General features: G+C 40.2%; 1 protein-coding gene across 2 annotated transcripts in view; it reads left to right on the forward strand.

The window, feature by feature from the left end:
* The first annotated feature begins 428 nt into the window (after positions 1–428).
* The window catches only part of LOC124163423 (adenylate cyclase type 2-like), a 579,364-nt gene continuing 563,042 nt past the window's right edge, over positions 429–16,750 (forward strand). Inside the window, exons 1-3 of one of the 2 annotated variants that reach the window (XM_046540331.1) lie at positions 429–578; positions 5,350–5,733; positions 11,859–12,053. In XM_046540331.1, the coding sequence (XP_046396287.1) occupies positions 5,620–5,733; positions 11,859–12,053 (309 nt within the window). In that variant the 5' untranslated portion in view covers positions 429–578; positions 5,350–5,619. The remainder of the gene's footprint in view (positions 579–5,349; positions 5,734–11,858; positions 12,054–16,750) is intronic. The other variant, XM_046540332.1, reaches the window with a different exon arrangement.

Below are 16,750 nucleotides of genomic sequence, written 5' to 3' on the forward strand. Positions count from 1 at the left end.
ATCAAATTTTAAGGAAATTTTAAGGAAACTGTAATAGCTCTTTATTAGTTTAAAAAAAATTATTTGCTTGTAAAAATATTATTTCCCTTTAAGAAATTTGCGATTTTTGCTTCTAGGGGTGAGGGGGCAGTTGCCTCCTCCTGCCCCTCGCTGGGTACGCCCATGTTAACAGCCTTTATTTTTGAAACTACCTGTGCGATAATCACCAGAGAAATAAAGAAGCATGAATTAATTACCTATGCTAATGAGGCACGGCACAAATATATATGCTAGTAATTTTTAAAATATGCATCAATCTGGTTCAATGAAATAAAATTAATGCCTGTTTTTAATTTCTCGTTCGCAGGGGTTGTTGTGGGGCAGGTATGAAGGGCGACATGGAGCAGCGAAACGGCGGGGGTGGGGGCGGAGGCGAGGGGCCCTCTAGCAACAGTGGGGGCGGGGGCGGAGAGGTGGAGCTGGAGGAGTTGTATCGGCGATACTGCATTCGGCTCAAGCACGCGCTCTTCCTCGGATGCCTCCTGGTGGCCGCCCTCGGAAGTACTGGCGTCCTCCTCGCACTGCTAGTACAAACACCCGTGAGTATCAAGTATCAACTCAGTTGAAATCGGTGGCGTAACTATGGGGGGTGATAGGGGATAGATCCCCCCACCCAAAGCCTCAGAGAAATTTAAAAATTACTCAAAATTCTTGACTAGTTTTGACATATATCAACTGTATCTGCTTGAGATTCAATGTTAATGCCAGAATGGTGTTAAATATATTTCCTGGCATGGCATTTTTCAAAAATTATACCAGATTTTACCTGGGGGGAGGGTTCGCCGCCATGGGCGTAACCAGAATCAAAACAAGGGTTTGCAAAACTATCTGTGGTCGTTCATGTTGTAGCTTTTTTTTGCACAGAAAAGGATAATGAAAACAAAATTTTAAGGAAATTATGACAGCAATTTTTAGTTTTTATGATTATTTGCTCGAAAAAGAAATGTTGCGTGTTACAAGAATAAAGGCACGTTAGCTCCTTTAAGAAAAGATTTAATCTTTCAAACAGTACAGTGAGGCGGAGGAGATGTCGCGGGGAACTAATAAACGAGAGAGAGAGAGAAGTATCCTTGCTGCTCTTCAGTTCAGGAGAGAGAGAGAGAGCGTGTGAACTGGCGCTCACAGCATTTACAGGAGGTGCGCGGACAAGTTGCACCGTAGTGTTCCCCTTGCGGCGAGAGCAGGGACTACAAAGTACGCTAGAGCGCACATTTGAATACCAAAAAATCCGCGACGAGAATGATTTTTATTTTACTCCCATGTCTTATACTAATATTATTTTTCTTCAAAAGGAAAATGTGTTCATAACTTTTGTTTTGAACTGAAGTTATTTTCGCTTCGAGGGGGTGGGGGGCAGTTCCACCTAAGCCCCTCCACCTCCCCCGCTGGGTACGCCCATGGTCGCCACCCCAGGCCATCCCATCCCTACCCGAGGCGTATTCCTAATTATGTCAGGGGTTGAAATCATAATCATGTGGGGCCTCTCAAATGCTTGTTCAACTGTGCCAATCAAACCTCTTACAACGGGTGCCTACCTGCTTTTAGTTTTCTCGCTCAGGTTAACGACTACTACAGTGTGCTGACACCTCCAGCCGTACACCTTCCGATGCGGCTTGCGTGATAGTATATTTCGCGTCTTCCGCAATTTCTAAATTATAGTCAAGTTGAGCGAACACTATTACGTCATTTGCTTTCTACTTAAGGACTTGTTAATGCTCAGCGCTTTAGTTTAGTTTAACATCCAATCCAGAAGCGCATTGAAGCAGTTAGACTAAAAAAGGACAATTGGCGAGAAAGGAGGAGGGGTGAAACACGTATCTATTATTCTCGTGTAACTTGATATTTTCTGTCGAAGCTAATGATTTATGATCTCCTTAACGTGAACCCTGAGCGAGCCATGACATGGGGTGTCTGAGGCCTATTGCGTGGTCTCGAAGATGAGGTAAGCTCCAGAAAGATGCGCTGAGGGCTGATGGGAGGGGGATAGCGGATTTCGGGAACTGCGCGACGTAGTTACTATCCTACGTCAGAGAGTTTTTCCCGATGGTAGTACCATCTGTTGAGGAAAATTCACTCTATGTGCCTCTCGTATTTAGTTTCAACACTGTGAGTTCTAATGACGAAATAGAACGTTCTCGCGAAACTTCGTGAAACTGCGGGCGACATAATATTACGTCTTCGAAAAAGGCTATTCGGACTTCCAGCCGGGTGGTCTCCCTCCATTCTGCCGACGTTTCGGAACACGAGTCGGGTTCCATCATCAAGGCTAATGGTGAGAGGATGAAGGTTGCCAGCTAATATATTCTTCAATTGGTTGTAAGGTCTACTTTATTGGCCGGGAGACAGCCAATATTATTTTCCTAAGTGCCGGTTTCCATGCATTACTTATTGTTAGTGAATACCCGGCGTCACGGTTGAGGGTGTTACTTGTCAGCCGGATCTCGATGGATTCCTTTACCAATCTTTCCAGAAATTAGTCACACAGCAATTTAGGGCGACGACCCGGCTGGAAGCCCGAATAGCCTTTTTCGAATATATTCGCCGGGAAAGCATCAGAGTTTAATATTACGTCTGTTTGAATTTGATCGTCTTTTGTGTAGTCGCCGTCATATTACGGTCGGATACAGGGGTGGATCCAGGATTTTTTTCTGGGGGGTCACAAGTGTCTGACAGGCAAACGATCTTCTCATAATTGAGATTAAAAACAACATGCATCAATTACTTTCCGAAATATTCTCTTCATTTTAATATGAAAGTTGTTAAAATGAAATTAAATGACCGAGGCTCCGCAATACAAAAAAATGAACGTAATGATAAACGTAATGATAAACGTATTAAAATCTTGTCTATTTTTTTGTGTCTAAGGGGGTGGGGGGCGCGTGCCCCCGTTCCCTAAATCCGCCGATGGTCTGAAATCTACCTAATGTTGTACTTTAGATAAGTTAGCGCATAGAAAATACACTATATGGTAGAGTCTTAGGTATGACAGTTTTTATTTCAACGGTATATGTATTGTGGTAAAAATCATGGGCGAATTTAGGGGGCTCGGGGGCTCGTGTATGCTTAATAAATAGACAAGATTTTCAATGCGGTTATCATTTCGTTTGTTTTATTTTGTTTATAACGGAGATAAATCATTGAATTTAATATTAATAACTTTCATACCAAAATAAAGAGAATATTTTCTACGCTAATTGTTATATTTTGTTTTTTTTTAATCTCAAAAGTGAGAAGGCATGTCAGACCCTTGTGTCCCCCTCCCTCTGAAAAAATCCTGGATCCGGCCCTGGTAAAATGGCTAAACATTTCTAAAATTTAGGAAAAATGCCCCACACTGAAGGAAGGGATTGGATATAAAGGGATATAAAGATAGCACTAATAGTGTAAAATACACTACGAATACATCTACGTAATACCCTGCGAGCCACCTCTATGTTCTTTGGCAGGGGGTGATCAATCACCAGCATGTAGCATGCAATTGGACTCCAACATGCACACCACACAGTACAAAAAACGTCAAGCATACTAACAAATTATACTACTATATGCTGTTAGAAATAATAATAAAATTAAGAAACATGCATTAAGTTTTACATAGGCTAGTTGGCTACACCACAAGTCATGCAATTTATTTATGAGTTCTATCGCTGCCGTTATAATCTCTTATTGATCGTGAAAAAAATGACATTCAGAATCTGTCTGTTCTACAATCTGTCTCTCTTATTTCATTTATATTATCTGATCTTCCGTAGTATGTTGGCGTCCGTATAGTTCCCCTTGTAAGCCAAATTAATGGAATGCTTTGTGACGATGAGAAAATTGGCTTCTCTCCACCGAGACTAAGCATTGAATAAATACTTAATTATTTGTAGCCCTCTAATGACGGAATTGAAAGCTCTTACGGGTGGCGTCCATTTGCCACACAGCCTTTGAGCACCATTAATTCTGGGATTTCTCTCGGACATCGGCGAGTGTACGATAGGGATGCAGAGACGGAAGATGGAGTACGGAAGAGATTTATGGACGCCTGAAGGTGGGCGTGGTTTTTGCAGCTTTGGAAAGCGACAGTCTTTTCCATGAAATCCACGCAGCGGTCGGTTCCGTCGATTAATTTCCTGTCTTTACGTAATTTCATTCGATGGCACAATCCATTTGGTCGCAGCACCAAACGCAGGATTTCGCAAAATATATATATCTCCGTTGACCTTTCGAAATTAAATTGTAGTGATGAAGGATTTTGGTCAGAGAATTGACGCGGACGAAAGTTTAAGAAAACATCACAGTATACTCATCTATTGTGCATGATCGACTGATGGACGTAAAAAATAGTATTTCCTGGATATCGCATTCGAAAATATAGTTTTTTTGTATTTAATTGTGGCAGACCTAGCTCCACCATAAGATAAATATTGTTTAGTGATAAAAAAACATAAAAATATCCCAGGTTGGGCAGAAGCACAGGACACAAAAAGATAAAAAAACACTCGCAGAACTAAATTTTCGGTGGTATAAATCCACCTTCCTCAGAGTTAGTTAGGAGACTAATACCAGGAAATAATAATGCTAAGCTTAATTAAATTAATTAATTTAATTAAGAGATTAATTTTACAGTTAGGTTTGGTGACAAAATATATATGTATGTCGAAGTGACAAAATATAAAAAAATAAATAAATCATGTATTCCTTCAATTAATGATTTCATTAATCACCTTGTGAAAAATTTCAAATCCAGGCTCGGGGATACTAAAAACACACTTCTTACAGACATTTGGAATTATGATCCAAATGTTCCCACCACATACATACTGCCTCTGCAAATTACTCTTCTATGAGTCTAACCTATGTCTTTACTTCTTCTAGATTTGGTTAGTTTTTTTATTTTTCAATTATATTTGTGCCAATCAATATTGTTAATGGAAAAAATATATATTCCGAGAAAATAATTAAAGAAAAAAATGATAAAAAGTGAAAATAAAACAACGGAAAAAAATAAAATAACAAAACAAATAAAAATGAATAATAAATAATAAAATATTATCAAAATAATAAAAAATATTCAAAGGTTACTTTCTGTAGACTTTTTATAAAAAAAGTTCAATAACTATTTAGCATGTAAGTTTCTGCTAACACAAACACCACACTACCCCAAACAACACAAACAAATGCGCAAAATATAATTGTACTGTAATCTGGCTGGTTGTGGTAAACATGGTTTACCCGTACGGCGTGAACGCGCCTTTGGCGCGACATTTAATGTGAGGTCGCCGCAAAAATTAAGCTTTAACAGTTTTATTATTTCGTTTGTTGCAGAGCGTGGAGGATCGCGCTGTGCAGGTGTCTGTCCTGTGCGCCGTGGCCCTGTGCTCGTGGTCCCTTCTGTTGGCGGGCCAGTTCGTGCCCCAGTTCTCGTCTGGGGGCGAGGGTCCGGCCCTGGCCGCCTCCCTCCTCGTGTCGGGGGCGTGCGGAGCGGGCATCCTGCTCCTGGGGCACCTGCCCTCGTTGCCCGGGGGTGCAGGGGCGGCTGCTGCTGCCACCGCCTCCTGCCTGCCCCTCTTCGCCCTCGTCCTCGCCGTTCACACCATGATGCCCATGCCCCGGGCGGCCGCCCTCGCCGTCGCCGCCATTCTCACGGCCGCCCACCTCGCCCTCGGCGCCATCTTGCGGGACTCCAGCGCACCAGGTTTCGTCTGCCAGGTGAGTTCAGGTCATAGCGTGGACTTTTTGTTAACTCTCAACCGGTGACGTGCGGTCTGAGAGACCGCTGTGTTTCTAAAATTATGAATATTTTCAAAATTGCTATTTCAAAATATCTACAATCCTCGGGATAGTCTTAATTTTGTATATTAAGGACAAAGCACTCTTAAAATTTAACGTTCTTATTATTTATTTCCAAAAATTTGCAACTGAATTTTGGTAGCGGTCTGTGTGGCCTCACGTCACTAAATTGGAAAAACCGATAAACGTAATGCTGGTAGAAATGATTCAAAAAGTTACATAAAAATTCCTAGTGATTTTTCAAGAATAATAATAATAATAATTAAGTGCATAATTAAAAAAAGTACCATAGCAAAAATAATAACTCAAGTGTTTTTGATATCAGTTTTTTGATCCTGTTTCAAATAACAGTTTTACTGAAAATTTTTGTTCGTATTGGAAATGCTTACTATTAAATATAAGTTTTACAATAGTTGAGTCAAAGTCAAAGAAACATTAAACTGAGCAATAAAAATGACTTTGCAACGTTTTATGAATTTATGTATCATTACGGTCTCCCAGACCGCATGTCACTGGTAGTGTAAGAAGAATTGCACGTCTCTGGTTAAGGGTTAAGAAGGAGTGGCCAACTGGCGGAATTTTTCTGTCGCCGAAGGATAACAGGAGTTATCCTTGCGAATCGGGTCGATGTGTGGTGTTGGTTTTCCACCCAGAGGACTTGGGTTCAAATCCCGGCGGTGGCAGAGAATTTCGTGAGACTGCCCGATCCCTGTTTGAGTGTTGTGTGGAGGACATTTCAAGCGCAACAATCCGTCCGTCCGACGGGACGTTAAGCCGTGGTCCCTTTGGCGCCTTTCGTTAAAAGCAGGCTCATGCCGACGCTGGGTTTCTCTCCATCCTTCCTTCCATACCCTAAACTAAGAATTAGAACGAAATTTGGGAAATCTTTGGGAAATCTATCTTCGGGAAATCGTTATGAACAGATCAGTAACCACTCATACGTCATCTCGCGAAAAGGACTATTTATGTCATCCTACTCCACGTACAACTACCTACCAGAAGTCATTTCTAGTAACGGGATCTAAATTTTAGAATTCTCTCCCTGAGGATCTAAAACAGAAGGGCTCCATCCATGCATTTAAATATAAATTATTCATGGATTTACTCAATGGAGAGCGAAAATAAACTCCTACATAAAATACAGCCTATATATTCCGTGTGTTGTCAAATTTCAATCCTTGTTTACGTGTCATTTCTTTGTTATATGTGTATCAAACAGCTTTATTGTTATTACTTGATATTTTCATTAACTTTGTGCTTTGATGAGCCAATTATTGTAAATTGTGTTTTTGCTCCAAGGGTTTTACCCAGAGCATGAATAAATATCTATTCTATTCTATAAACTAATGGCGCAAATGACCTCAGCTGTTGGTTGCTTCCTTCAAATACCATACCATTTCAGGAGTTCACCCGACGAAGGCTAGGCCAAGAATCTTGGCTTTCCTGTCTTATTACATATTAATTAATTTTAGTCCTATAGTCTAGGTATTGGTGAGCTATAAGTGAAAAAATAAACTTATAATCGTCTTTTCGGAAATTCTGAGGGCAGATTAAAATGTTACACATCTTTTTGACTTCATATTTTAAAATATTATTGTAATAACTACTTTTTAATGAAACAGAATAGCATATGTTCAGCATATGAATTGGTAAATATTATGATTACGCTGATATATGACGTGTTTAAATGTACATGTGACGGAAATTCTGTAATTCTGGATTCTGTTCTTGGAAATTTATCCAATAGTAGCGGCTATCCTTAATATCCGGGTGGCCCATTTATCCAGAATCTCCTTTGCATGGGCATAGAGTGAGTATTTCTTACTCTATGTTAAGGGTCATTCCATATTCCAACAATCGCATTTATCAGGTCCCTCGTCATCCTAATTTTGAAATATTTAGGTAATTATGTTAAGTAGATATTTAAAACCAGTTTCAAATCTTGAGAAAATAACCCAATGTTCAAAACCCAGGGTTGCTTCCAAGCTACTGCAAATTTTAAGACTTGTCATTTAAAAAATGTTTGCATTTTCAGATATGCTTATGACAGATCTGAACTATTTGTCATTTTATGTTGCAAATTTAAATGGTCTATTTGATTTCACCATGGTTATTATGGTTGAGTCGAAAATGTACGCATTTTTAAATGACAAAAATTCAAGTTTTATTTTCCCCAGGATTGGACTGGTAAGGGTTAACAATCTGTAACCATAAAATGTAGCAAATCGATGTCAGATGTCTTTCGCATAGTTTTAGCTTCAAATTGAGTCAAAAGTCATGACCATTAGACGATCGGGTGGAGAGCGAAAAGAAAGATAATATTCAAACAATGTTTTGACAAAAATGTGAAAATCTAAAATGCCCACAAATCCTTTCTATTTTTCATCAGACGGTCATAGATATTTTGATCTAAATATGATACCCTCAGGGGCAGTCACTTCTTAAGTGAGGTTGAAGTTTCCATCCGTCAATTTAGCAAATATAAAAATTAGCAGAGTTTCTTTAATTCAAAAGCAGTAAAACCGTTGCGAGTATGAATAGTTTTGAAATTCGGGCAATTATACTGAGCTGTCTTCGTAATTTACATCGCCATATGAACCTGAATGATCCAACGCTGTGTTATTACTCGTATTTCATCGGTGTGGAAAGGCATTTCATTGCATTCGGGGGAATGATTACTTTGAGAACTGTCCTTGTGAGCGCGGCGGATGAGTTGGATATTGTAATCATCCAAGGATGCTGGATACGTCGCGAGAGTGAAATATCATCCCCATCCGTCGTATGTGTTTCATGAGTAGCCTGGCTGCATCGTCGGCGTCCGAGAATATCTCTCATGATTTTACCTCTCTCATGGTCGTAAGTTAAAATGAAAACACTAAGTTCTTTCCTTTGTAGTTTTCAATCATTTTAGGTCAACGGTATCACATTAAAAATAATTGTACCCGTGGAAATAAGTTATATTCGCGATTCCCAACGATGTGTCTGACACCTGGTGGCCAAAAATGGAAGCCTTTTGAGGGTTTTCGCGTGAATGAGTTATTACGGTAACTTCCTAGTGGACAACCTCAACAGATTGAGTGGGTACCTAATGATGGCCAGCGCGGAAAATAGGAGACTTGCTGTGCTTGCCCCTGTAATTCCCCTGTCCGGCTAATTGAGGTCGAAGGTGATGAGAGACGTTAGAGGTTAGAAGGGATGTGTTTGAAAGGCTTCTCCACGATTTAACATCCGCCATCTAAGTTCCTCGTGTCGGTCGCCTGTGCGCACTATAATTTGATATGCTAGTATTTATGGGAGGGGGCGATTGCGTTTGGTTTAAAGTGGTTCGGGGAAGAGAAGGGGCCAGGTTTTGGGTCGCAAACGCAAACTTTGTAATTTAGCCTCGTCCCTCTTCTCGGAAACTCCAGAGCTTCTACTCATTTCGATGAAATTTACAGCGTGGGGAGGGAGCCCTCGTGTCGACATTATTGTCACCCTTAAGGAGGTCGGGGAGGGGGTCGCAGGAGACCCCTCGCTTCCCTCGCCCTCCTTAAGGCCGTTTTCGTCATAAATTACAGTGGAGAACAGCCATTTTGTTTTCTTAGATCTTTGATTTGTTTTTACAAACTTTTGGCCTCTGGATTAGAAAATTATAGTCTGTATACCGTAGGGTGGCGTACGGGCCCGCCAGCTACCTGAGTCGGTCCACAAGCCGCGAGCGCCGCGCGCCGGGGGGAGGAAAGGTCCGACCATAAAAACCGACCGGGTCCGACTCAGGTATTCGGCGGGCCCGGGCGCCACCCTACGGTATACAGACTATACCTCAATTTTTAAATCTATCACATCAAATTTGTAAGCTACTGCAGCAGATCTCAACCGGTTGTATACGTACCCGTTGGGGGTAAGCGACGAACCAGTCGAGGATACGCCGAAAATAATCAGTAATGGCGGACGCCAAGAACTATGCATGTATCTCTTTACCAAGAAATATGTATGCATATAAAATGTTGTATTTAAAACAAAGTTTCTACTTATACTATTATTTATAGCTAAAAGTGTCACTTGCCCGTAGTGAAATTATGTAATAAAATACGCACGTTATATTTTTTGGGTAAAATATTAGTTATATGCATATAGAGTATACGGGAGGAAAAAAGAAGGTTGGGAGCCATTGAGCTACAGGATACCGTGTGGGTAAACTCTTCTCAGGATTCCCACCGGGTAATTTTTTCCATAATGGCCAACGTTTCCAGCTCCGACTCGGGGCTCATCCTCAGAGTTCATTTTAGCCCTGAAGATGAGTCCCGAGTCGGAGCCTGAAACGTTGGCCATTATGGAAAAATTAATGCGGTGGGAATCCCGAGAATAGTTTACCCACATCATTCACCGGGAAAGCATCAAATTATATTTTACAGGATACCCTCTTTTTGTCTCAAACGTCGTACAAAATTTGAAAATGAAGGAATTTAAAGGGAAATCTTACTTATAAATATCCGTGTAGGCAACCCGCGAAACACCAAAGCTCCCTTATGGAGCAAATTTCGGGCGAGGTACGTGTGTCTCACTATAGTATCTCCTTCATAACTAGACTGCTATGCACCTAAGAGTCGTCTTCACTGGTGTCAAGGTGCCGGAACGCCGTTCAGGCACTGGTTAACAAAAGACAATAGTCAAATAACACTTTTATCCATGCTGTCGCCACAAAATTTATTTTTTAAAATTAATTTATACATTCGTAACAAAAAAAGGCAATTAAATGTAAATAATAACTTGTATTAAAAAATACACAGAAATATTTCACTTCTAAAGAAATTATGGAAAGCGCGTTCCGGTATTGCTTATTTTGCCATGACGCCACTGGTCGTCTCCTACGACGTCAGTCATACGGCGCCAGTCTGATAAAACTAATATCAGCCAATTGGAGAGCAATGGTGCCTCCTGTGATCGACGCTTAATCTGTCAGAGAGTGGTTACAATTACACATTGAATAGAGAAAAAACTTGACGTGGTGATAGAAAAATAACTATATTTTTGAAATCAGTATGCCTATTTCACCTTAAACCAGCTCAAAAATTGAAGTCAACAGGAAAATTGTTCCGCAGTGTAATCCATCACGAGCTCTTAGTGTAAGACTCCAGTATTCATCTATTTCAATACATCATTCAATTGGGGGATGTATGGAAAATATTAGCGCCTAACCTTGTGTAATTTTGCGCCGAAATTAGTGTGGGGTTTGGTCGATTTTGAAGTAACAGAAAAATTAGCGTGAAACTTGGGAACGCGCTGTGTCGTCGTCATTTATTTTCACGCGCTTTGCATTCGTGTTTTGTTAGTTCTGCCGTGATTCGTGGAAGAGGACACCTCGGAATGAAAAATAAAAAGGATACATATTGTTGAATTGAGAAGCAAACTCCGCAACAGACTACGATGGAACTAAGAAACTACTCAACTTCATTTCAATACATTGTGTGAGCCAGTTTGCTATTATATAGTTCTGCAGATGAGTGACGGATGACGTCCAGTCCTCGCTATTAGTCCCCCGAAGCTAATTTTTTCGTTAATCTTAATTCATATTCATCACTGATATTCTATGAACCGGACTTTACGCAAAACCACAATCTTAAACGGTCGCGAACTGAGGGCTGTTTTGGATGGAATTAGCTCGGTTACTATACAAGTAACCTCAGGTGTACCCCAATGAAGTACTATAGGTCCTATTTGTTCCCTCTTTCATTGCCAATACCACCTTTTTCACGAGCAAAATCCACCTTTTCGCTGATGGTGTAGTCATGCACAGAGAAATTGATCGCCATTGCGATATATTGGCATTAAAAAATCGTCTTTCGAAGTATCGAAGTTAATTGTACACCTGCGGGTGACTCCGAATAGGGACGTTCTCCGTAGCTAAAAAGGTTTCTCACCACTATAATGATTATAGTCAGAGAAATTAATATAAATTCATTTATAAGTATTTTTCATTGAATAATAATGAAGCGTTATAAATTACTCATATGCCATTTTTCTCCCCCTTTCCCTTGATGCTGATTGGTCGTCTTGAATGGCAGCTGTGCGCCGAGGCGGTGTTCCTCTGTTGTGCTTCGGGTGCGGGTGTCTACTACCGCCGCATGACAGAAGCGGCTCACGAGCGAACCTTCGAGGGCACGAGGACCTGCATCGAGTCACGCGTGAAGTTGGAGTGCGAGAAGGAACAGCAAGAACAGCTGCTGCTATCCGTGATCCCGGCATACATCGCGGCAGAGGTGAGTTCCATCCGTCCATCCGCAGTACTTCGATAGTAATTTATTTCAAGATTTTGGATTTGAAAAACTTTCCTGTACCTCGTGGTGTAGCCAGGAGGGGGCACAGAGAGGGGCGTGCCCCCACACGATTTAATTTCAGCAGAAAAATAGGCAGGAGTGATTAATTAATATTCAATTATTCTTTTCTTTCAGTAAAAGTTATGTTTGTTCTTTGATAAATGTTATTGATTATAGTGATTAAATTTCTAAGTAAGATCTTTTTTTGCGAAATTTATTTTATAGCCTTGTATTTTTGAGCAAAACAGCTTCCCGACGACCCATCAATTCTGTAATTTTAAGTGCCTAAATAGCATAGGTACAACTTGATTTATAGAGTTATGAATGTTTACATTTCCCTCTCCTCCTCCCCTATCTCTCTGGTTGTACCCCCCAACAATACGTCCTGGCTAAGCCCCTGCCTGTACCACAAGGATGTATCAACTCGTATTGTAATGTGGAACATTGAGTTTACGCGTTTCTTCGTTGTCGAGTATTGAAATATATGAATGTCAGTATCTAGGTAAAATATACGTCGATCCTATCCTTTGTTTATTTTAAAAAATTCCTTGCAAATTTCGGAATAAAAATGCATCAAAATCAGAGAAATAAGACTTCCGCTCTGAAAATAATGTTCTAGCCTCGAAGAAGTTAGTGCAGTAATAGCTTTGTAATGGGTGTTGCTGAACTTGTGAAAAATCACTCACTGAATGTGAATGAATGAACAGAAACCACTTCAATAGAGACAACGGACAGAAGATTAGCGAAACCTGACTTCCTATTTAGAGAGAAAGGCGTCCAGAAAATCCTCTGCCAGCACCCACCACCTATAAATTGATGTTCAATGAAGGCAACGCGGACCCTGATGAGGTCTCTGGCATACTTAGGAAAGGAAACGTTGGCCATTTCAAAGTCTTGACTCGGGTTGCCCCAACAGCCATTAATATTGACGAATTACTAAGTTGAAATTATGACTTTAGTAAGTATTCTGTTGAAACATGCAGATTTAAATCAGACTAGATTTATAAATGAGAGAATTTCGATTTCAGCGCATACAGCCAAGATTGTATTGCGAACATTCGATATCCCGGTACCCTTTGATCAATCTGTTAATCTGATTAAGATGAAACATAATGAAGGTACACTTTTGTATGTTCCACAGGAGTTTTAATTACCGACCCAGGTTTCGACAGTACACTATGACATTATCAAGGACATAGTGTACTGTCTAAACCTGGGTCGGTAATTAAAACTCCTGTGGAACATACAAAAGTGTACCTTCATTATGTTTCATCTTAATCAGATTAACAGATTGATCAAAGGGTACTTAATCAGTTAACTAAATCTTAATCAGTTAACTAAAGGCTGGAAGGCGATACTTGGTGGAACTTGGTGACAGGAAACATAATGAAGGTACACTTTTGTATGTTCCACAGGAGTTTTAATTACCGACCCAGGTTTCGACAGTACACTATGACATTATCAAGGACATAGTGTACTGTCTAAACCTGGGTCGGTTATTAAAACTCCCGTGGAACATAAAATAGTGTACCTTCATTATGTTTCCTGTCACCAAGTTCCACCAAGTATCGCGTTCCAGCCTTTAGTTAACTGATTAAGATGGTTGCGTTTCTTCGCATTTTTTATTTCGATTGGAAATTTCATTTCCATTAATTTTTATGCAACACTTGCTGATATTTATTTGCATTATGTGCCGTGGATATCGATTTTAGCTGTTGTCCTGTTGTCCTCACACTTGACAATGGGATGACTCTTATGCTTCGTTTAGATTACGATTGTTCGAGCGATCGTCCTAACGATAGTTGGCCGAACTAGCAATGTGAATGTAAATCCCAGCCCCATGACACTTCCTATCCCACTCCATTGGGAACCCATGGTCTTTTATTGAAGTCGTTTCCTCAACCTGCCGCACGTTTGCCGGGGCGGCGCCACGTATTCTGGAGGGCAAGAATTAGCGGGTAAGTTCATTTCCGTATTGTTGAGCGCATACTACAGGTGAGTGGAAATAGTCATTTTTGTAATTAATTAAGATTTAGTTTTCATTTATTTTCGAATGTTAGTCTTCTGCATTATTTCCTTATTGTTCTACATTAATATTTCGTGGATATATATCGCGGATTTACTGAAAAAAGGAAAATGCCGTGGACGTGTGTGGTACCGCGTTGCACCACTGGTTATGGCCACAATACTACGGGGATTTCGCTTTTTAGAATCCCCAAGGACCCTGAGAAGCGATGAAATAGCTGTACGATTCCTTTTTTTGGTGTGCTAAAGCTCCAAAATTTATACATATTTTAAATTACAGGTTCTGCTGTTCCAGTGGTCAATGTCATTCACAGTGGAGGAATGAAGTAACACTGAGAAAATGCAAGATGTGCGACGGCTTTCATCAACTTTTCATCATTCTCTCCAACTAAATTGAATCTCTTAGAATGATTAGTAATTATAAATAAAAATTAGTAATAGAAAGAATTAATAGAAATGTTAAATTGTGAGCACTTAAAATTTATTTTTCATGACATTACCTTGCATTGATTGTATAAATAATCTCAGTTTCAATAGCATCGTGTAATCATTCTGGAAATGTAGATTTGATGTGTGTGTACATTATATAAGTTGGAAAAATGTGAATCGTTTTCATTCTTAATACCTCTTTCGATGATTTCTTTTAATGCAGCTGTTATCGATGGTGCCTGCAACTCTCATGAAAAGTACATTTACCGCGTATTAGCAGTATTAGCCTGTGGTTTCTGTCGTACTACTCATCTTATTTTTGGGGGAGGGATAATATTTCAGATTTGCCAGCACCTGAAAGTGATCAGACATCCGCAAATCCCTCGGATTATATCCATTGCACTGTTTTCGTGGAAGTTTATTCGGAAATTATTTGCAAAATCTCTTTCGTTCTTATCTTTCATATGGTATTTTACTTCCTTAAATCTCAAATTATTCCTTTGGTGAGTAGGCAAGCATCGTTATAACATAGCCTTTAACGGTAATAATGGTACTTCCGGAAATTATTCAGCCTGTTCAACGATTAAATATGCCTATTCTATACCCGCAAAACGTCCCTAGGATAGAATCATTTTTTTAGGTTTGCTGTGCCCTGCCATTATTATTATCACTTGATCGAGACTCAGGAGATTAAAAACATTAACATACGTCACTTCATAAGAAGTATTTCACTTCGGCCTTGGTAAGAAGCCGTTTGCGTTTCTGATATTATATTTGTTAATAGTGTTTGAAAGCAAGGAATAACATCTATATTCTTATAAGGCCGTGGAAACATGCCGATGGGCTCAGAGGCAATGGTGCGTACGTAGCTTCTATGACAACTTATATTAACGTTTACCACAAGATAGCTATAAATAATTATTTCCTTAAAAATACCTTTCCTCACTACATAAGGTTTTAACTGCTGACAATCTTTCGTTATGGCTGTAACTGATTTTACAAAGGTATGGAAGCAGACGAAGCTGAAATCCAACGCCTTCCATTTGATTAATACTCACGTATGAGAACGATTTCTAGGTATTTTTCGCTATAAGATGTTAAGTGCATATGAAATTGTTAACTAGTAACCACTGTCGATGTGTTTATATGCATTTTTGCCACACATTAGTTCATAATTACTGAAGTATCGTATACAGATACGTAGGAAACTTGCCCTTCAGGATAGGTGGCGCCCCTACCGGCCTCAACGGGAAACGGCTTCATTAAATGACCATGCCTGAACGGTGAGTGTCCAGACCTTCTCATATTCTAAGACCGTGGTAAATCCCGACAATAGTTGACGTAGTTCCGAACGTTGCCACGTTACGATGGTTAGGCGCTGGGAGACCGGAAGAGGAAGCGACAAGAGAAAGACGAAAAGTTCGTAAAGGTCCCTTCGCTCTATTTTTGATCGTGGATTTGTCCAAGCAAGGAAGAAGATGAGCGGAAGATATTCGTTGAATACACGTTGAACAAATTAATATCTTGACCCTGCATTCCTCAACAGCTTTACTAACCGTCAATTTCTCGTTCACTTTAGATGTCAGCACTAGAGGGCTGTACAGATTTTAACCATCGTTGTGTGAATGCACGATAGTTCCAACGATTGCTGGAAGAATCTGAACGAGGCATTACGCGAAATGCGTGCGAACAGGTGTGATCTCTCTGGTTCTCTGCTTCGTGAATCGTTGCAACTGTGTGCAGCAAATCCTGCAAACAGAAGGCACAGGTGGACAACTGTTGCGCCTGCACTCGGAGATTGTCCGGAACTCTGGCTTTCACCGATAGAGCGTGCGCTGGTTGTTTGAAATATGGCAAGGTCCGTAAAGGACAGGTCGTGTCACGCTCCCATAGTGCATTTCGGTTTCACCATCTTGGTTCCCGCCTGTCTGTTGTTTACATGGTGCTTACATAGGGCATGTGAATTAATTAAAAAAAAATTGTGTTCTGTAGTGCTCCGCATTGCTCCAATTCCACAAAAAACGGAGTTAGAATATTTCGTTTTCCTTCTGATCTTAAAAGAAGGGCTTTCTGGTCGATAGTTTCCAGAAGAAACAAATGGAAATCTACAATTACATCGCACTTTGTGAGGTAAGCTAGTGACAATATTATAATATTTTATGCCTGTAATTTTACTTTGTAAATAT

Source organism: Ischnura elegans, chromosome 8 (assembly GCF_921293095.1).
Source record: "Ischnura elegans chromosome 8, ioIscEleg1.1, whole genome shotgun sequence".
Taxonomy (NCBI): Eukaryota; Metazoa; Arthropoda; class Insecta; order Odonata; family Coenagrionidae; genus Ischnura; species Ischnura elegans.